General features: G+C 48.4%; 1 protein-coding gene and 1 long non-coding RNA gene across 4 annotated transcripts in view; one reads left to right on the plus strand and one right to left on the minus strand.

The window, feature by feature from the left end:
- Positions 1 to 17156, minus strand: part of RNF216 (ring finger protein 216) — a 72880-nt gene extending 55724 nt beyond the window's left edge. The window contains exons 1-6 of one of the 3 annotated variants that reach the window (XM_007525050.3): positions 17000 to 17156; positions 14647 to 14740; positions 11931 to 12063; positions 8266 to 8402; positions 6865 to 7551; positions 3700 to 3776 (exon numbers count right to left, since the gene is read on the minus strand). In XM_007525050.3, coding sequence (XP_007525112.1) covers positions 3700 to 3776; positions 6865 to 7551; positions 8266 to 8402; positions 11931 to 11997 — 968 coding nt within the window. In that variant the 5' untranslated portion in view covers positions 11998 to 12063; positions 14647 to 14740; positions 17000 to 17156. Of the gene's footprint in view, positions 1 to 3699; positions 3777 to 6864; positions 7723 to 8265; positions 8403 to 11930; positions 12064 to 14646; positions 14741 to 16999 lie in introns of all 3 variants that reach the window. The other 2 variants (XM_060173253.1, XM_060173254.1) reach the window with 2 other exon arrangements.
- LOC132533124 (uncharacterized) overlaps positions 1 to 21458 on the plus strand; it is a 215632-nt gene that overhangs the window by 163429 nt on the left and 30745 nt on the right. The gene's annotated exons all lie outside the window — the stretch shown is intronic.

A 21458-nucleotide genomic window follows, 5' to 3' on the forward strand; every position in this document is an offset into this window, starting at 1 on the left:
AAATATTAAAAAAAAATCAGAATGCTTACAGATCAGAACAACTGAATAGCCAAAAATATTACACTGATTTTATACTTTTGCTTGCTAGTTTAATTAACAATAAATAGACTTATCTGAAGTTTTTCTTAGTCGGTGTCAGTAGAATGAAACTACTGAGATTCTTACTGCATTGGGGAACTGGAAAATTCAGATGAGAAGCACATTAAGAAAACTATAGCAAATAAAGGCAGGACTAGGTGTATTCACAGCTTAAATGCTGTTAAGAGTGCTGCTGGGGAGTCGGGCTGTAGCGCAGTGGGTTAAGCGCACATGGCGCAAAGCGTAAGAACCGGCGTAAGGATCCCGGTTCTAGTCCCGGCTCCCCACCTGCAGGGGAGTCGCTTCACAAGCAGTGAAGCAGGTCTGCAGGTGTCTGTCTTTCTCTCCCCCTCTCTGTCTTCCCCCTCCTCTCTCCATTTCTCTCTGTCCTATCCAACAACAATGACAACAATCATAACTACAACAATAAAACAACAAGTGCAACAAAAGGGAATAAAATAAATATAAAAAAAAAAAAGTGCTGCTTCCCAGGTCCTAGCCCCCAATCCCCACCTGCAGGGGGAAAGCTTTGCAAATGGTGAAGCAGTGCTGTAGGTATCTCTCTGTCTCTCTCCCTCTCTATCACCCCCTTCCCCTCTCAATTTCTGGTTGTGTCTATCCAATAAATAAATAAAGATAATTAAAAAAAAGAGAGAGATAAATTAAAAAAAAGAGTGCTGCTAATGGACTCTGAGGAAGCCTCTGGCAGTTCAGCAGCACCTGCAATATGGCAGTCTGAGCAATGCTCAGGTGATTGATTACTTTTTGGAGTGATCACTGGATTTTAAGGCTGACATTTTCAGGCAGAGACAGTGCAGAGACAGAGAGAAAGACACCAGAGTAATGAAGCTTCTCTCAGTGCAGTGAGGGCCAGGCTCAAGCTTGGGCTGTGTCTATGATGAAGAAACAACAGCTCAGTGAGCCATCCTGCTTGCCCAACGATAGAGGATTTTTGTTTTGTTTTTAAATTTTAAGCAGAGGGGGCCAGGAGGTGGCACACCTGGTTAAGCACACACAGTATAGTGTGCAAGGACCTGGGTTCAAGCCCCTCGTCCCCACCTGCAGGGGGAAAGCTTCATGAGTGGTAAAGTAGAGCAGCAGGTGTCTCTCCTCTCTATCTCCTCCTCCCCTCTCAATTTCTCTGTCTCAATCTAATAATAAATAAAAAGAAAAAATTAAAAAAACAATCTTAACCACAGTATTGCTTAGCTCTTGTTTGTGGTGGTGCTGGGGACTGAACCTGGGACACTGGAGCCTCTCGGGTGTGGAAGTCTTTTTTTTTTTTTTTTTTTTAACCAGAGCACTGTTCAGCTCTGGCTTATGGTAGTGCGGGGGATTGAACCTAGGACTTTACAGAGCCTCAGGCATGAGAGTCTGTTTGCACAGCCATTATGCTCTTCCCCAGCTCAGCTGATTTAGATTACTGCAGGACTGAAGGAGCAGAACATGTTATTTCTTTCTTAGGCTCCAGAAAAGACAGAGTGAGAGAGGGTGAGAGCATTGCTCAGTTCTGGCATAAGGTGGTGCTAAGGATTGAACTTGTAACTTTTGGGGCCTTCTGCATGCAAGTTGGTGCTCTAAGAGGCAGGACTATCTCCCCAGTGCTCAAATCATGTTTCCTTTCTTTCTTTTTCTTTTTCTTCTTCTTCTTTTTTTTTTACTGCCACCAGTTATTGCTGGGTCTCAGTGTCTGTATGATGAATTAACGCCCTCCTGGTGGCCTTTCTTTCTTTTCTTTATTTTTTTGACAGGACAGAGAATGACACCTGCATTCCTACTTCACCACTTGTAAAACTCCCTCCTGAAGGTGGAGAGCAAAGGTTTGACCCTGGTTCCTTACGCATGGTGGTGTGTGGGCTCAACCAGGTGCACACCTGCTCGGTCCCAAATCGTATGCTTTCCAAGCCTACATCCACGTTTCTCCACACTACTATGAAATACTTGAAAATCAGTCTGTAGGTTCAGATGAATCAGTGCAAGTACTGATTGTCCTATTTTCTTTTTCACCTCACAAGAATTCAGTGTCTAACAGTGAATGTGTGCTTGGGTGATGCAGGAGGCAGCACAGAAGGATTGTTAAAGAACCAACTGGTCCATTTGATCACCTTGCAGACTATTTAAAAAACAGTGCAGGGGGTGAGCGGTGGTGCACCTGGTTGGGCACACATCCTACATGCTCAAGGACCAGGGTTTAAGCTGCTGTACCCCACTTGCAGGGGGGACAGTTCACAAGAGGTGAAGCAGGGCTGCAGGTGTCTATCTTTCTCCCTATCCCTTTCTCCCCTTCTCAATTTCTCTATATCTTATCAAAGAAAATAGAAAGGGGAAAAGGGGGGGGGGGAGAAATTGCTGCTGGGAGCAGTGGATTTGCAGTGCCAGAGTAAACAGTTCATGTGTGTGAAGTAAAATTAGTAAAGTGACAGATGCAGTATGTCAGAGCAAGACACATCACCAAAAAGAAATGTAACCTAAGGGGCCAGGTGGTGGTGCACCTGGTTTAGTGCACATGTTATAGTGCACAAGGACCCAGGTTCGAGCCCCCAGTCCCCACCTGCAGAGGGAATGCTTTGCAAACGGTGAAGCAGTGTTGTAGGTGTCTCTCTGTCTTTCCCTCTTGATCGCCCTTTCCCTCTTCATTTCTGGCTGTCTCTATCTAGTAAATAAAATAAAGATAATAAAAAGAAATGTAACCTAAATACTACTATTCTTTGCACGCAGATAACAAAAGCAACCACTGCTTAGTACCACTGAATTATCAGAGCAATTCACATGCATCTTTACAACTCTGCTAGAAAGCTATTTGGAGGGCAGGGCTAGATAGCATAATGGTTATGCAAAGAGACTCTCGCCACATGTGCTTAACCTGATTAACCTGCTGAGCTAAAAGAGACTCTCATGCCTGAGGCTCCAAAGTCCCAGGTTCAATCTCCTGCATTACCATAAGCCAGAGCTGAGCAGTGCCCTGGTAAAAAAAAAATTAATTAAATAATAATAATTTAAAAAAGCTATTTGGAGGGCTTGGGAGATAGCACAGTGGCCATGCAAAGAGCCTTTTATGCCCAAGGCATGACAGGTCCCAGGTTCAATCCCCAGCACCACCATCAGTCAGAGCTGAGCAGTGCTCTGGTAAAAAAACAAAACAAACAATTTGGATTATGTTTATGAAACTAATGTAAAGTAAAAAAATTTCCCCCCCCCTTTTTTTTTTTAATTATTTGTTTGTTTATTACTGGATAGAGACAGAGAGAAACTGAGAGGGGAGGGAGACAGACAAAGAGACACCCGCAGCCCTGCTCCTCCGCTCGCGAAGCTTCCCCGCTGCAGGTGGGGGTCCCCCTTTTCTTGACTGGCAGGGAGATGACTGGCAGGGAGAGTCACACAGAAATGTCAGGGAGTGGCTGGGAGGTGGGGCATGGAGATCTAGAGGTCCTGGGTTTGATCTCCAACACTGAGTACACCAGAGTCATTCTCTAGTTTATACTCTCGTGAGTTAGCACAGCAAACTTCTAAACTGTGAATGTACTTAATGCCAAGGAAGGTATGCTTAACAGGATTGAAACTGAAAATTCTCCTGTGTATATTCATGGTGAAAAAAGAATAAAGACACGGCGGCATACTTACACATTCAAATCATAGTAATTCTTCAAATGAATTATTTCCTCTATATACCCATTTGCCACATCTGGAAATCTCGCTTCCTGGAAATGAATAAACACATTACTTAAATGCCACATTCTAGACTAGCTTCAAATTGCGGTGAAAAACAGATGGCAAAAAGTATTCTCAAGGACTAAGGACTAGAGAAAAGCTGTAACGCAGTTCTGCATCTGCCCACCAAGCACCGGGATGTGCCCAGAGTTTTCTCTATGTGGAGCAGGGGCAGGACGACCCCACAAACCCTCAGGTTGCTGGTCTGGTCCACGAGGCCACCACGGGCAGGATTTGAAATTAACCATCTAGAAGCTTTCTCCATAGTACTGGTGAGTGCTCATTTTTAAGCTCTTAAGTGCGCACCACCTGTGAATGATGTCCTAAGTGTCCAAAGGGTCCTTGGCAGGAAAAAAGTTCTCTCGCCCAACAGAAAGATCACACAGGAAGGAGAAAGATCCCGAGCGCACAGTCCATCTTCTGTTCCACACTGAAGATGCCCGCACCTTGTTTTCCCACAAGTACTGCCTAGGCAGAGGAACCCAATGGCAAGAAAGCAAGCCTAGGTCTTGTCCTCAATAGACACCAACCTAGAGACACGTGGGCTGGGAGAGCCTGGAGGAAGGGTGAAGGAGCCTGTTCAAGCCAGGGCACAAACCAACCTCACAGAGCTGACGTGTTCTAGGCAGTCTTCTAAAATGCAGCTGTGTAGACCCGTGCAGTCTCTGAACATTTACATTATGGCTGGGGACTGGGAGCTTGAACCTGGGACCTTGCGTACTGTAACATGTTCAATCAACCAGCACCACCCAGCCCTGCTGTTCTTGTTGTTGTTGGATAGGACAGAGAAGTCAAGAGACAAGGGAAGACAGAGAGGGGTAGAGAAAGCTAGATACCTGCAGATCTGCTAAGGAAACTAAGGAAACACTTAAAAAAAAAAAAAAAACAGCTCTGGCTTATGGTGGATCAAGGAACTGAACCCGAGACTTCAGAGCCTCAGGAATGAGAGTCTCTTTGCAGAACCATTATGCTCTACCTCTACCCAGAAACACATTTTTTTTTGTCTCCAAGTTTATTGCTGGAACTCAGTGTCTGCACTACAATTCCACTGTGCCTGGAGACCATTTTTTCCTGTTTTGTTGCCCTTGTTATATTTTTTATCTTTATTTACTGGATAGACAGTCAGAAATTGAAAGGGGGAGAAAGACAGAGACACCTGCAGCCCTGCTTCACCACTTGTGAAGCTTCCCCCTGCAGGTCGGGACTGGGAGCTTGAACCTGGGACCTTGCATAGTGTAACATGTTCAATCAACCAGCCACCAGCCAGCCCTGCTGTTCTTGTTGTTGTTGGATAGAACAGAGAGAAGTCGAGAGACGAGGGAAAGACAGAGAGGGGGAGAGAAAGCTAGATACCTGCAGATCTGCGGGCTTGAACCAGGATCCTTGTGCTAGTCCTTTGCTTAACACCATGTGTGCTTAACCTGCTTCACCACCACCCACCCCATTCCCCTGAAACACAATTTTTTAAAAAAAGCTTTTTTTTTTTATAAAAAAACTTTTTTGTTGTTGTTGTTAGCTGCTCTAAGCTGCTTCCAGAGAAACAAAGACAAAGAGGTAGAGAGACAGCACTGAAGCTTCCTCCAATTCAGGAGACTGAGCTTGGCTCTGGGTCACACAATGACAAAGCAGCGCACTATCCAAGTGTGCTATCTTGCAGCCCACAATTTTAGATTTTATTTAATTGTAAGAAATGTACACAGGGTGGGGGAGATAGCATAATCGTTATCCAAACAAACTCTCATGCCTGAGGCTCCTAAGTCCCAGGTTCAATCCCCCACACCACCATAAGCCAGAGCTGAGCAGTGCTCTGGTGTTTCTCTCTGTGCCCTTCTCTGCATCGCTCTCAAAAATAAAAAAAGAAATATAAACACACCCCCACACAGGGGCGAGGTAGACAGCATTATAGTTCTGCAAAGAGACTCTCACGTTTGAGGCTCCAAAGTCCCAGGTTCAATCCCCTACCACCATAAACAGCCACGAGGTGCTGGGCAGTGCAACTCTAGTCGATCTTATCAACCTGCATTAAGGGTCTGAATATGGAATTAACTCGACATCTTTTTTAAAAACTGGGGGGCAGGGCCGGGTGGTGGCACACCTGTTTTGAGTGCACATGTTACAGTGCACAAGGACCAGGGTTCAAGCCCATGGTCCCCACTTACAGAGGGAAAGCTCATCAGTGGTGAAGCAGGGCTCCAAGTGTCTCTCTGTCTCTTTCCCTGTCTCCTCCTTATTCTAGACTTCTGGCTGTCTCTATGAAATAAAAGACAAAACAAACAAACAAACAAACAAAAAACTGGGGGGGACACACAGGAACCTCCATAAGCTGTAGCTAGATCACAGAAGGCTTTCAGGCTCGGGGGTAGGGAGCAATTTTTTGTTTGTTTGCCTCCAGGGTTGTTGCTGGGGATTAGTGTCTGAACTATGTATGAATCCATTGCTCCTGGAGGCCATTTTTTCCCTTTTGCTGCCCTTGTTTATTGTTGTTATTGTTATTGCTGTCATTGGCTAGGACAGAGAGAAATGGAGAGAGGATGGGAAGACAGAGAGGGGGAGAAACAGATACCTGCAGACCTGCTTCACCACTTGTGAAGTGAGCCCCCCTGCAGGTGGGGAGCTGGGGACTTGAACTGGGATCCTTACGCCCGTCCTTGTGCTCTGCGCCATGTGCACATAATCTGCTGCACAACCACCCAGCCCTGGGGAGGGATCCCTGTTAAGGTTAGATTAGAGAGAGGGGCAGGAAGTGGCTCAGTTAGTTGAGCGCTCGAGTCACCATACACAAGAACTTGGGCTCAAGCTCCCCGTCCCCACCAACAGAGGGGAAGTTGCACGAGTGGGCAAGGCAGTGCTGCAGGTGCCCTTCTCTCTCCTGAGGTACAGAAATGCAGGGACTGGGTGACCTATGGGAGACCGCATAGTGGTTCTACAGGAGACGCTCCTGCCTGAGACTATGGTCTTGGTCTCTATTTCATTAAAGTAAGTAAGTTTTAAAAAGAGAGCGAGAACGCAACAAAGTGCCCACACACTAAGCTCTGACAAGAAGGCCCTGCATACAATGTGGTGTCTACATTTACTTACAGTTTCTTTCACTAGCAGTGCAACGAGGTCTTGATCTACCCCAGCAGCCTCCTGCCCCCAGAAGTTGTCCAGGTTGGGCTCCTGGGAGCCCTGCATGGGGAGGGCTGCACCTGGGTCTTCACCATCTACTGCTAACTGCTGGTCTTCCAGCTCCTCCAGAGGATGTGCTGGCTGAGGAGAGGAGGAGGCTGGAATCCCATCTTGCTGGGCTTCTGGTCTTGGAAAAGCAGGTCCTGGGAAAGCCGGCCCTGTGAGTTCATGCTGGAACAACATTGGGCCCAGCTCCACTTCGGGATGCCGCTTCTGAGGCCCCACTTGGCTGGCCCTCCCCCGTGGCTGCTCATTCAGAGACTGCAAGTCCAGGTGGTCCAGCCAGCAGTCTTCCTCAATGGACTGATCGTCTATGGCAGCGCTCGATTCTCCCGTGTTTGATAAGAGCTCTGTCTCGGAGTCTTCGGATGACTGGTTCGGGGTTTCCAAAGGGTCACTATCTGAGAAACGAAGCCGGTGTTTCCCCAACAGGACGCTTTTCTGCTCTGATCTGGAGCTGACAATGTCACCTGCTGCCTTGTGATGACTTGGTCCAGGTATGGGGTCTCTCTCTGCCTGGCCACCTGGCTTTATGAATTCAGAAACTCCAGGAGGCCCAAGATCCAGGAATGCACCGTAGTCTTCCTCAGAATCCTCCTGTTCCCCAGAACCAAACAATGTGCTGTTACACATTGAAAACCAGCTGTCCTCATCTGACTCCCATGCTGCACTAGACTTGCTAGGCCTTTCTTCTCTCACTCTTTTGAGATCTCGCCACTGGGCAGCTGGTTTGATGGGATTGGCTCGTGATGTCTGAGGTTTATTTGTCTAAGAAAAAATGAAATTTTAATAATAATTCAATTTTTTCCTATGTCTATGCCTCCTTTTATACTAGTAATCCTGACTTCTGAAGTAGAACAGAAAAGAAAAACCAAAAATATTCTCCCGATCAAAACCATGGAATAGATGTGAAGGCTAGACTAAACAGAAGGACAATGACGTGAAGGCTAGACTAAACAAAGGGACAAAGCTAGTTCGTAGCTAGAAAGGGCTTTAGAAAAAGCAGTGAGATTTGCTTTGCATTGGACCCTACCTACCAGGATTACAAAGAAAGTTCTTTGAAAAGTCTCATTTAAAAAAACATCAGCACCAGAAAATGCAAGATGACTTCGACACACGTCCTACTGTCATGGAGACGCACAAGGTGGCTGCAACGAGACGGCCCGGAAACACGGAGCTGTGACAGCTCAGGGCCACTGTCCCCTAACATGGAGAGGAGCTGCATCTTAGCAACCATGGCCGAGTGCAGAGAAAGTATACAGAGCCCCCACACTTGCCACAAGATGGGCTCCCCAAAACCTCAGCACTCACTTCTGTGAGGATGATGTCATCATCCAGATCCTCGTCGTCGTCATGCTGTGGGGCAGCCACGGTGACCAGCATGGGGACCCCTTCCTCGTCAGAGGAGTCAGATATGGTGATGGGGCCATCTCTGAGATTCATCCAGTCTAAAAGCAGAAGGAAACAGTCACCAGCAGGCGGCACAAGCACACGAGGGTCCTTATGTCAACTCTGGTATAAAGGGACCACACTTGGGAGATGCGAGATGACAAGAAAAATCCTCAAGAAAGTGATGCTGGAGTTCACGATAAGTAAATGAATAAACAAAAGGCTAAGGCCTGTGGCTGACTGCCTCCTGATGCAGCAGGGGCGAGCTTCCCATGATGGCCTTTGCCAACGATTTGCTCTGGGAATCACAAAAGAAAATTTGATGATTAAAATATTTAAGATTATCAACTTTTCCTTATACTAGGGTCAGAGAAATATGCCGATGAAAATCTTAGGGCTGAGGGAGCCAGGTGGTGGTGTGCCCAGTTAAGCATTCACATTACAGTGCACAGGTTCAAGCCCCCAGTCCCCACCTTCAAGGGGAGAGCTTCGTGAGTGGTGAAGCAGGGCTACAAGTGTCTCTGTCTTTCTCTATCTCATCCTCCCCTTTGATTTCTCTCTCTCTTTCCAATAATAAATAAAAAAATAAAAAATAAAATCTTTGGGCTGGGAAAACAGCATAATGGTTCTGCAAAAGACTGTCGTGACTGAGGCTCCAAGATCCCAGGTTCAATCCCTAGCACCAACATTAGCCAGAGCTGAGCAGGGCTCTGTGAAAAGCGATATATATATATTTTTTCTACTGTCAATTTAAAGAAAGCATGGTCTCAGACTACATTTTTATTATTCCTCACTCTCAACATGAACCTTAGAGCATGATTTATACAAACATGCCTCAATGTTTTTATCAAAAAGCAACATCTAGCAAAGGCAATAAGCAATTTAACTTGCCTCTCTGACTGTAAAAAGTCAGTAAGGAAAAAAAAGTCAGTAAGGGAGTTATGTATCGGCAATGGCCTGGGATGGCTCCATACCTACATGCACGATCCCCAGCACTGTATGTGCCAGAGTGGTGGTCTGGTTCTCTTTTTCATACTTGTTAATAAAAAAATTTCAAAAGTAATAGAAAAGCACAAAGCACAAGGACCAGTGTAAGGATCCTGGTTCGAGCCCCCGGCTCCCCACCTGCAGGGGAGTCGCTTCACAGGCGGTGAAACAGGTCTGCAGGTGTCTTTCTCTCCCCCGTCTTCCCCTCCCCTCTCCATCTCTCTCTGCCCTATCCAACAACGACAACATCAATAACAATAATAACTACAACAACAATAAAAAGACAACAAGAGCAACAAAAGGGAATTATTAAAAAGGAAAGAAAAAGCGTCTACGGGAATAGCACAGTTGGTAAAGCACCAGACTTGCATGCCTAAGTTCCTGGTTCAGTCCATAGCACTGCACACACAGAGTGGTGCTCTGGTTTCTCTCTCTGAAACTCTCTCCACTTCATCAAATAAATAAAATAGTGAAATTTAAAATTTTAATAGAAATGTTAAAGATTAAAGTAGGCAATGAAGCAAATAAAGTATGCAGTGTCAAAATTGTATGAAAAGAAAGAGATAGCAACATTAAAAATTTTTTAAATTAGGTCTGGCCAAATAGCTCACTTGGACAGGGAGCTGCGTTGTGCTGTGCATAACCCAAGCATCAGGTGGCCTCTCTGTGTGTCTACCTGACAGTCATTTCAGAGTGGTGAAGCCTCAGTGATGACAGATGCCACCCCCCAAAAAAAGGTTCATTTACGGTCTTTTTAAAAAAAAAAAATTTATTCCCTTTTGTTGCCCTTGTTTTGTTGTTGTAGTTATTATTGTTGTTATTGATGTTGTCGCTGTTGGATAGGACAGAGAGAAATGAAGAGAGGAGGGGAAGACAGAGAGGGGAAAGACACCTGCACACCTGCTTCACTGCCTGTGAAGCGACTCCCCTGCAGGTGGGGAGCCGGGGGCTTGAACCAGGATCCTTACGCTGGTCCTTGCACTTTTGCACCATGTGTGCTTAACCTGCTATGCTACCGCCCGACTTCCCCATTTATGTTTTGTCCTGGGTGTGTAGCTTAGTGGTAGAGCACATAACCTGCACAGCTTAACCGATTTTTCTTTTCTTTTATTTCCCCTTTTTGTTGCCCTTGATGTTTTTTTAATTGTTGTAGTTATTATTGCTGTTGTTATTTATGTCGTCATTGTTAGATAAGACAGAGAAATGGAGAGAGGAGGGGAAGACAGAGGGGGAGAGAAAGATAAGACACCTGCACACCTGCTTATGAAGCAACACACCCTTATGAAGCAACTCCCCTGTAGGTGGGGAACCGGGATCCTTACACTGGTCCTTGTGCTTCGCGTCACTTGGGCTTAACCAGCTGTGCTACCACCTAACTCCCCCAATTTTTATTTTCTCAATGTATTCTGCATAATAAATTCTGCTCAACTATCAATGCTCTCAAACTACTGATGTAAGTGTGTGATTACATATACACAAAATTAACCCTCTGTTGGAAAAAATCTTTTTTTTTTAATATTTATTTTATTTATTTATTTCCTTTTGCCCTTGTTGTTTTATTATTGTAGTTATTATTGTTGTTGTTGTTGTTGGATAGGACAGAGAGAAATGGAGAGAGGGAGGGGAAGACAGAGAGGAGGAGAGAAAGATAGACACTTGCAGACCTGCTTCACCGCCTGTGAAGCGACTCCCCTGCAGGTGGGGAGCCGGGGTTCAAACCAGGATCCTTATGCCGGTCCTTGTGCTTTGCGCCACCTGCGCTTAGCCCGCTGCACTACAGCCCGACTCCCGGGAAAAAAATCTTTATAAACACAAAATGTTCCTTATCAAGGGAGAAAAGAGGTACAATCTCTGTCATGGAATTTACACCTGTATATACTCACTTCTCCTCAGCCCAGGTGTCCATGTGAATCAGGACTCACACTGAGAAATGTCACAGCATACATGAGGCCCCCTTCCCTTTATGCTTCAGTGAACTGCCCCAGACTTAAGATACTATGAAACGTGAGCAGACAGACCCTAAAGTTCTCCATGAGCTAAGACAGATTCTCCTGCCGGATGGAACTGGCCCTGGAGGAAGGGCTAAGCACTCTAGGTAGCACCTTTCAGCCCCACAGACCCCACAGAGCATTATTGTGCAGTCTGGGGGACTGCCACCAGGCTTATCAGCAGGGCTCTTCACCTGGTGATTCCTACACTCCCAGAGGAAAAGGGACAAAGAGGAGATGCCACCGCCCTGCTCGTCAATCTTCCCCTGCACGGGCATGCTCGTGTGATGACCAGCCTCGAACCTAGATCCCTCCCTGCACATGGTCAAGTGTTCGCTCTAGCAGGTGAGTCGTGTCCTCTGTCCTCTGAAGAGCAGCCCATCCACACGTCTTTTATGCTTGTTGATTTAGGGCTGCCAACCTAACTGGGATGGGTGGTTCTTCCCCTTCATGTAACACCACCTGGCATTTCCTAGTCTATCAGGTCCACTTGCACCTGCTGTTCTAGGGGAGGCTTCATAGTGCAAATAGGTCAGTTTCAAAGAAGATAGAACGATGAAGTGAAGGACAACAAGCAGCGATGCGAAGCAGAAGGTGAGAACTACCGCATACCTCGACCCCGGTGGCAGTGAAAGCTGTTCAAGTGGATCACCTCCTCGTTGTTGTTGGCCTCGGCCATTTCAGAAGCAGACAGGCACAGAGGCTCGCTAGTACCCAAACATGGCAACCATCTGTTCAAAAGCGTCTGAGAAAGAACAGAGAAAAGCAACGTTGAGAACGAGGGTGATGGTCTGGGAGGCAGCACCAGGGGAGGGGTACTCGACTCTCAGGTTTGATCCCTGGGATTAACTGTGCCAGAGTGAGGCTCTTGCTCCTCCACCCTTGAACAAATAGTTTAACCAAGTTCATCTGTTTGTTTTCAGTCGTTTTTTCCTTGTGTGGGTGGATCTCCGCGTAGAGAATGGTTCACACTTTACTGGGAAGCTCCGCATGCCTCCACTCTCAGGTCTCACGGCTGCCCTTCCTGCATCTCACGGCTGAGTGAACGACTGGCTCCTAAATTATCTTGCTCTGACAGACCGAAGATATTTATTTCAGTCACAAATAACCAGTCAGGTCACATAGCTAAAGTGACAACAGTTTATCAGGGTTTCCTTAACTTATACAATAATGTCCATTACAGAAAACCTGAAAACAAAGCAGGTCAGAAAAAAAAAAAAAAGTGGAGGGAAATCACTCATGGTTCTCAATTTTTTTTTTTTTAAATCGTCACCAGGGTTTGTCAATGCCTGCATGACGAATCCACTGCTCCAGGTAGCTCTCCTTCTTTCTTCCTTGTGTTTCTGGACAGAAAGAAATTGAGAAGGAAGGTGTGTGGGGGGGGGACGACAAGATACATGCAGCCCTGTTACACTGCTTGTGAAGCCCCAAACCCTGTAGGTGGCAACTGGAGGTTTGAGCCTGGGCCCTCATATACATGGCAGTGGATGCTGAACTGCCAGGTCCCTCAGTTTTTTTCTTTTCAAAACTACTTTCTACATTTTTTTTTTTACCAGAGTCCTTGGATCTGTTCCCAACAGAAGTGTGTACGCATGCATGCACACACATAAAAGTAGCTAATTTTTCTATTCTTCAAGTCCTATGATCTCTCTATAATAAACTGGTCCTATTTACATTACTATTTAAGATGAAAATAATCCAGCAAGTGCTTGTTTAGGTGTGCTCCACAGAGTGTGTGCTGTGCATCATGGGGAACACATAAAAAATCCAACATGAGGATGATAGAGGACCTAGTGGGGGTTATATTGTTATATGGGAAACTGGGGAATGTTATGCATGTACAAACTATTGTATTTACTGTTGAATGTAAAACATTAATTCCCCAATAAAGAAGTAAAAAAAGGGAGTCGGGCTGTAGCGCAGCGGGTTAAGCGCAGGTGGCGCAAAGCACAAGGACCGGCATAAGGATCCTGGTTCGAACCCCGGCTCCCCACCTGCAGGGGAGTCGCTTCACAGGCGGTGAAGCAGGTCTGCAGGTGTCTATCTTTCTCTCCTCCTCTCTGTCTTCCCCTCCCTCTCTCCATTTCTCTCTGTCCTATCCAACAACGACAACAACAATAATAACTACAACAATAAAACAACAAGGGCAATAAATAAATAAATAAAATAAATATTAAAAAAAAAAGAAAAAGAAAAAAAACACTAAGCAGAACTTGGACTGGAGTTGGTGTATTGCACCAAAAGTAAAAAAAAAAAAAAAAAAAGAAGTAAAAAAAAAAAAAATCAACATGAAACTTGCCTCGAAGAACTTGATGTTGGGGCTGGGGAGACAGTACAATGGTTATGCAAATAACTGTCATACCTGAGGCCCTGAGGTCCCAGGTTCAAGCACCTGTACCACCACCACTAGCCAGGGCTCAGCAGTGCTCTGGTCAAAAGCAAGACAAAAACAGCAGAAGAATTTGATGATGCTCCACCCATCAGAGGAAACATGCGCACGATTAACCAAACTACAAAGCATGAACTTACTAGTGTAGGGGCACAACCAATAGAGTGCACACATCGTCATGCCCAGGGACCTGGGTTCAAGGCCCTGGCCCCCTGTAAAGGGGAAGCTTCAAAACTAGCGAAGCAGGGCTGCAGGGCTGTCTTTCTCCCTCCCTTTCTTTCTTTTTTTAAATTGTTGTTGAAGTTATTATTGTTGTTATTGATGTCATCGTTGTTGGATAAGACAGAGAAAAATGGAGAGAGGGGTCGCTGTTGGATAAGACAGAGAAAAATGGAGAGAGGAGGGGAAGACAGAGAGGGGGAGAGAAAGATAAGACACCTGCAGACCTGCTTCACCGCCTGTGAAGCGACTCCCCTGCAGGTGGGGAGCCAAGGGCTTGAACTGGGATTCTCACACTGGTCCTTGCACTTCAAGCCACATGTGCTTAACCCACTGCGCTAACGCCCGACCCCCCTCTCCCTCCCTTTCTATCATCTCCTTCCATCACAATTTCTCCGTCCTGTCAAATTTGAATAACAGTAATAAACATTTTTAAAAAATCACTAGTGTTAAGACACTAGTTCTGCAGCAGGAGGGTAGCTAGTCAGGAAGAGAGCAGCACTTCAACTAAACCAAAGGTTGACTGTCCTAGTTCCCAAACCCTCTCCAAGAACAGCAGCTCTCAACCTGGGAGCAGGTCAACCTGCAGAGATGAGGACCACAGGGAACCTGCCTCCCGGCAGTCTCTGACAAGGCCGTGAGTGTGGAAGCCACTCTGGAAGGGGCTCTTCCCAGAAGAGGGTGGGGGTGAAGAGGCCCTGAGCATCGGCACTAACTCACCTGGTGCCCCTCTTCAGCCACAAGGGAAAGCCAGCCAGGATCCGGAATCTAATTGATCCCTGCTGCCCGCGGGCGTTAAGAACAGGCTAAAAAACTGCAAAACACAAGACACACCCAGTGCATGATACCATTCAAGTGGACCCGGGTTCAAGCCCACAATCCCCACTTCATAAGTTGTGCAGCAGGCCTGAAGGTGCCTCTCCCCTCTCAATTTCTGTCCCATCAAATAAATGAAACTAAGAAAGAAATTCTGTGTGTGAGGGCTAGGGAGCAGCATAATCCACTTGCCAACAGCCTCAGATGCCTGAGGCTCCCAGGTGCCAGGTTCAATCCCCAGCACCACCATCAGCCAGAGCTGAGCAGGGCTATGGGGAAGAATGGAAAAGGAAGAAATTCCGAATGTTCCAACTGCTTTGGTGCAGAAGATATGGGGCTGGAAGCTGCGGCCTCGTACACTCGAGGTCTGCACTCTCTGCACTGAGACCTCCCCAGCCACAGCGTGTGGGGGACTGGCCCTCAGCAGGACAGGAAGATCCTGGGAAGAGGCTTTGGGAAACCCTTAACATCCAGGACACAAAACTTAATTCCTTGTCAATACTGTAAGCCAGGCAAGAAGTTACTCAGGTGTAAAAAGAAAAGCTCGCACCAGGGCTGGGGGTACAGGGGATAAGGCATGGGACCACAGCAGCTTTGCTCAAAGCTGGGGCTGTGGGTGGGGGCCTGGGACCCCACATTCTGTCCCCTCCCCTGAAACACACAGTCTACAGCAGCCCTGGGCTGGAGGGAACCTAAGAAATGGCAAGAGCCCCAAGTGGACGTGACCCTCTAGCTGTCAGGACTCTCAAGCAAGAGGGACCCTGAGGTGGGTAGGACCCCCAAACAGGACCCTGGAGCAAGCACAACCTCTGAGCTCACAAGACCCCCAAACTAGCAGGATCTCGAGCAGGTGGGAGACCCTGAGCTGATGGTATCCCCAGACTAATGATTACAACCCAGAGTGGGTGGGACCCCCGGGTGGGGCCCCCCCAAACTAACAGGAACTCAAGTTAAAAGGCCCCAGAGCAAGCGGGACTACTGAACTAAGTCCATCTCTGTGCTGCTGAGACCCCAACTCAGCCCCAACTGCAGCTATTACGAGCTGCCAGCTGCTGAGATCCCCCAAACTAATGGGAGCCCCAAGCTAACAAGGACCCCTGCCCCTGAGCTGTCTGGTCTCCCAGGAGGCAGGACCCCCAGACTAAGGGGAACCCTGAGTCAGCATGACCCCAAGTAAAGGGGGTCATGAAACGATCAAGAGCTCTGAGCTGCTGGGAACTCAAATAAGGGGAACCCAGATTGAACGGGACCCCCCTCCATCCCCCCCTGAGCTAACTTGGCCTCCAAGATGGCGGGATGCCCAGAGTAGTGGGAACCCTGAGTTAACAGGCCCCTGAGCTGGTGGGATCCCCCAAACTAAGGGGAACCCCAAGTAAATGGGACCCCAAACTGTCTTTGAACTCAGAGGTAGTAGGATCCCCCAGAATAACAGGAATCCCAAGTTAACAGGACCCGGGCTGTCTTTGACCTCTGAGCTGGCAGGACCCTCCAGACCACACAGCCGGCCGGACCCCTAAGTTAATGGGATCCACAAACTCTCTAGACCTGTGAGTTGCTAGGGGGGCCTCCAAAATAAGGGGAACCCAAATGAACGGGTCTTCCCCCTCCCGAGCTAACTTGGCCTCTGAGCTGGTGGGACCCACAGACTAACGAAAAGCCTGAGTTAACAGGGCCCTGAGCTGCCTTCAACCTCGGAGCGGGTGGGACCCCAAGACTAAGGGGAACCCCGAGTTAACAAGACTCCAAGCTGTCTTCGACCTCCAAGGTGGTGAGACCCCAGACTAGCCGGAACCCCGAGTTAATGGGACCCTGAGCTAGTGGGACCCGCAGATAATGGGAACCCCGAGTTAAGGGGATCCTGAGATGGTGGGACCCCCAGACTAAGGAGAACCCCGAGTTAACGCGACCCCGAGCTATCTCGGTCTCCGAGCCGGCGGGGCCCCAGACTAACGGGACCCCGAGCGGCTGCCCCCTCAGGCCCCGGCGGCGCCTCAGGCCGTTGGGCGACGCGGTAGGAGGCCCGGCCGCTCGCTCCCTGAGGGGACCCGCGGGGACCGGAGGCACCTGGGCAGGGGGCTGGGCCCCGCCGCCGCCCCCCGAGGCCCCGGGGAAGCGGGCTCGAGCCGCCAGCTGCCCCGAACCTCGGGGGCCGGCCTCGCGCAGACACCGTCTCCGCCGCCGCCCCTCAGGCCCCGGCCGCCACCCCCGCCCGGAAGCCCCGGAGCCCCAGAACCGCCGCCGCCGCCGCTGCCCACACCTGCGCGCCCCGCGACTCTGCGCCCCGACACGTAGGCTCGGCGGCCGCGGCTTCCAGTCAGCCTGCGAGAGCGCTGCTGACAGCTTGTGTGCGGCCGCCGCCGCCGAGGCTGCCGCTGAGCGCTCCTTCCGGTCTCGCCGCGACGTCACCGCGCGCCTGCGCACAGTGGGCCCCCCCCCCCGCGGCGCCGGACCGGAAGAGTCATAGAGCTGCATGGGGAGGAAGGGCCGGGAGTGGCCGACCATAGAGAGAATGCCTAGCAGTGCCCAGGCGCCGCCCGGGGAGCCTCGACTGCCCCCCGAGGAGGGAGGACGAAAGCGAATCTACCGGCCCCCCGAAGGCGGAGTGGTTGCTCCTGATCTTGAAAGGGGAGCGGGGTGGGGGGGCCGCTGGCCTGGGGGACCAAGGGACTGCATGGCCGCTGGTTTTCCGCATGAAACGGAGGCGGTCAAATTTGATGTGACCCTGGGGCAAGCACTAGAGTTCCTCCAAGGAACCAGGGCTCAAACTTGACAGTGGAGGGTCACCCTACCCAGTGACACCCACCAGGCCCTTAAATTTGAGATCTGACTTCAAAACTATGCATCTATTAGCCACCGAGGTGCGATTGCCACCATGATCCATGACTCCATCCTGACTTCCCTGGGCAGACGACCCCACCAATATGTCCTGGAACCCCACCTCCCCAAAGCCCTGCCCCACTAGGGAAAGATAGACATAGGCTGGATGTATAGATCCACCTGCTAACACCCATGCCCCGTGGAGAAGCAGTTACAGAAGCCAGAACTCCCACCTTCTGCTCCTCATAAAGAACTTAGGTCCTTATTCCCAGAGGGGGAGAAATGTTAGGGGAAGATGACCAGAGGGCTCTGAAACCCAATTCCATCAGGACCTGGAGAGAGAAGAGGAAAAAAAGGAAAAGAAGGACACTCGGAAATAATAAGAGGTGTAGGTGTGACTTAGAAAGGAAGAGATGTCAGGACAATAGGGGAAAAAAGGGGCAAATATACCCGTTATCTTATAATTTTGTAAATTATGAATACAAAATTACATATATATTATATGGGACAGAGAACCAGATGCCAGGAATTGAGATCAGGATCTCATACTCAATAGTTCTTTTTTTTTTTTTTTTAACTGCTCAGCTCTGGCTTATAGTGGTGCAGGGGATTGAATCTGGGACCTTGAAGCCTCAGGCATGAGAGTCTGTTTGCATGATCATTATGTTATCTACCTTTACCCCAATTCTTTTTTTTAATTAACAAATTTTTTAGATTATTTAATATTTATTTATTGCCTTTTTGTTGCCTTTGCTTTTATTGTTGTTATAGTTATTATTGTTGTTGATGTCGTCATTGTTGGATAGGACAGAGAAAAATGGAGAGAGGAGGGGACAACAGAGAGCGAGAGAGAAAGACACCTGCAGACCTGCTTCACTGCCTGTGAAGCGACGACCCCCCCGGCAGGTGGGGAGCTGGGGGCTTGAACCAGGGTCTTAAGCTGGTCCTTGTGCTTTGTGCCATGTGCACTTAACCCAGTGCTCTACTGCCTGACCCCTGATAGTCTTTATCCACTGTGACTCTGACATGGCAAAGTGAGGACCTAGAACTCAGAGGTGGTTCCCAACCCCCTGCCCCTGCTGGCCCTGTGAGAACTTCCATTGGGTTTGTACAAGCATAGAGTTGTGAGAAGCAGGAAGATTTGGAGGCCTTTGATTCCATGACTGCCCCCAAGCCCAACCCCTGACTTTCCTGCCCCCCTCCTCTGGCCTGTGTATAAGGCTGACCTGGCTAAGAGGGCAGAGCTGTCCCAGCCTCCTGGCAGCTCTGAGCAGTGCCCTGTTGCTTTCTGTGGCTGCTGGTGGAACCCTGAGTTTCGCTTCCTTCCCAGGCCAGGGAGTGATCACGGTCTGCCAGACGCTGCTCAAAGGCCCAGTACAATGATTGTCTCTGATGCTGAGACCCCAAATGGCAGGGGCGAGTGGAGTGGGATGAGTGAAAGGCCAGGTCTCCTGTGCTTTGTTGACAGAAACTAGGAGAGGCACATAGATGGGGAATCCTGGAGGTGTAGAAGGCCACATTCAAAGGCCTGTCCTGCTTCTGCTTGAACACTGCCTCCAAGGGAAAGGCAGGGCTGGAGGTCCCCTGCCAAGAAGAACCCCCCCCCGGAGGTCTGAGCCAGGTGGCCCCGTCCCTCTCAATCACTAACTTATATATGTCCCTGTTATCTTTCTAGAAAAAGACAAGCTCCTCTTCTTCCTCCCCCTTATAAATATTCTCAAAAACAAGGGCCTCTGGGAGAAAGCTCACCTGGTAGAGCACCACTTTACCACATAGGAGGACTGGGCACAAGCCTCCAGCTCCATGTGCAGAATAAGAGGGTAAGAGGGCTCTGAACTCCAGCTCCATCAGGTCCCAAAGAGAGAGGACAGAAAGGGGAGAGGGGACCTGGCTGTAGCACAGCGGGTTCATCGCACAGGGCACAAAGAGTAAGGGCTGGCATCAGGATCCCAGTTCAAGTCCCCAGCTCCCCACCTGCAGGGGGGGGGGTCGTCGCTTCACAAGCAGTGAAGCAGGTCTGCAGGTATCTGTCTTTCTCTGCTCCTCTCTGTCTTCCCCTCCTCTCTCCATTTTTCTCTATCCTTCCCAACAACAATGACATTAATAACAACAATGATGAACAACCAAAGCAACAAAAAGGGGGAAAACAATAGCCTCCAGGAGCAGTGGATTCGTACATAGTGCAGGCACTGAGCTCCAGCAATAACCCTGGAAACAAAAAAAGGGGGGGAGGGGAGGCATTTGGATGTAGTAATAGAGGTGTGTGTAGCTTGGAGGGGAGGAGAGGACTGGGCCTGCAAGAAGAGGGGCAGTTCTGCACAGATGTAGGCAAAGAGTTGCAGAGATGCCACTGGGTGTCCAGGGATGGGGGACGGTGCTGTGCTGTCTCACTTTCTCTCTCTGTCTGAAGTTAAAAGGAAAATTGGGCCGGGGGAGATATCTTATTTATTTATTTTTAAAGATCATTATTTATTTATTTATTTAAATTAATTTATCTATTTAAGAAAGGAGACATTTAACAAAATCATAGGTTGGGGGGTACAACTCCACACAATTCCCGCCAACAGATCTCCATATTGTTAAAGAGTGAAATCAAACCACCATCCACTGAAAGGAAGCAAAAGATGTTTATTCACGAATTGCAACCCGGGCCGAGATGGTGACTGGTGTTAGTCTACCAAGCTCGACCCTGAACAAAGCTCAAACCATACAATTTATAGGAATTCAGACTACACTCAGGGAGGGGGAACACATCACCTTATCAGCCTATATCCAATCATTTCAAACTTATCAATAGCCTGATCCATTCAGAATAAAGCATGGGCTAGTTCTAAACATCACACCAGACCAATAGGTCCCCGCCTAAGTGGGAGGGGGTCACCACATTCCTTTGCTCTTTGTTGGGACCACCCGGCCATCTGTTTGTAATTCATCAGGCCACCTGTTTAAACTACCTGGTGACAGTATTCCTATGCAAAGGTCATGAGGAGGTCTGTTCACTGCAGGGTCTGTCAAAATAATTGATGGCCTTTTAGGTTCTGTTGAGGGGAAAAGGGCAAGGAATTTTCCACCTCACTGGGCAGGAGGGCAAAAAGCAACTATATTTAAACTATTCTTAAAACTCAAACTCAAAAAGCAACTATACTTATAACTATTCTAGAGTTACTGCCTCTAGCACATATCCCCTCCCCTCCCCACTAGCTTTCCCATTCTCTATCCCTCTGGGAGCATGGACCCGGGGTCGTTGTGGGTTGCAGACAATGAGAGGTCTGGCTTCTGTAATTGCTTCCCCGCTGAACATGGGCATTGACTGGTCGATCCATATTCCCAGTCTGCCTCTTTCTTTCCCTAGATGGGTGAGTCTCTGGGGAAGCTGAGCTCCAGGACTCATTGGTGGGGTCTTCAGTCCAGGGAAGCCTGGCCGGCATCCTGATGGCATCTGGAACCTGGTGACTGAAAAGAGAGTTAACATACAAAGCCAAACAAATTGTTGAGCAATCATGGACCCAAAGGTTGGAATAGTGGAGATGAAGTATTGGGGGGTACTCACTGCAAAGTCTAGTGTACTTTTGCTTTCAGGTATATATTTTGCCTAAGTTTATGGATACCTGTGAACATATACTCTATCTCCTGAAACTTGGTCTATATCTAGGTTTTGGGACTTTGTTAGGAAGTGAACCACCTGGGATAGAATTAGAGAATACTATGAAAGGAAAGGTCTCACCCGAGTGATGAAGCTGAAGGGTTGTCATTCCACACCTGAAGTCTCTGGACAGTCTGAAGTGAAGCATGCTGGGGTGGCACGCGTTGAGTTGATTAGGTTGCGATCAGCGGATGCAATATTATTCGATAAGAATTGGGAGAAGCATATGGGAAAGTGGGCCCTACCCTAGGTAGGG

Source organism: Erinaceus europaeus, chromosome 15, assembly GCF_950295315.1.
Source record: "Erinaceus europaeus chromosome 15, mEriEur2.1, whole genome shotgun sequence".
NCBI classification, from domain to species: Eukaryota; Metazoa; Chordata; class Mammalia; order Eulipotyphla; family Erinaceidae; genus Erinaceus; species Erinaceus europaeus.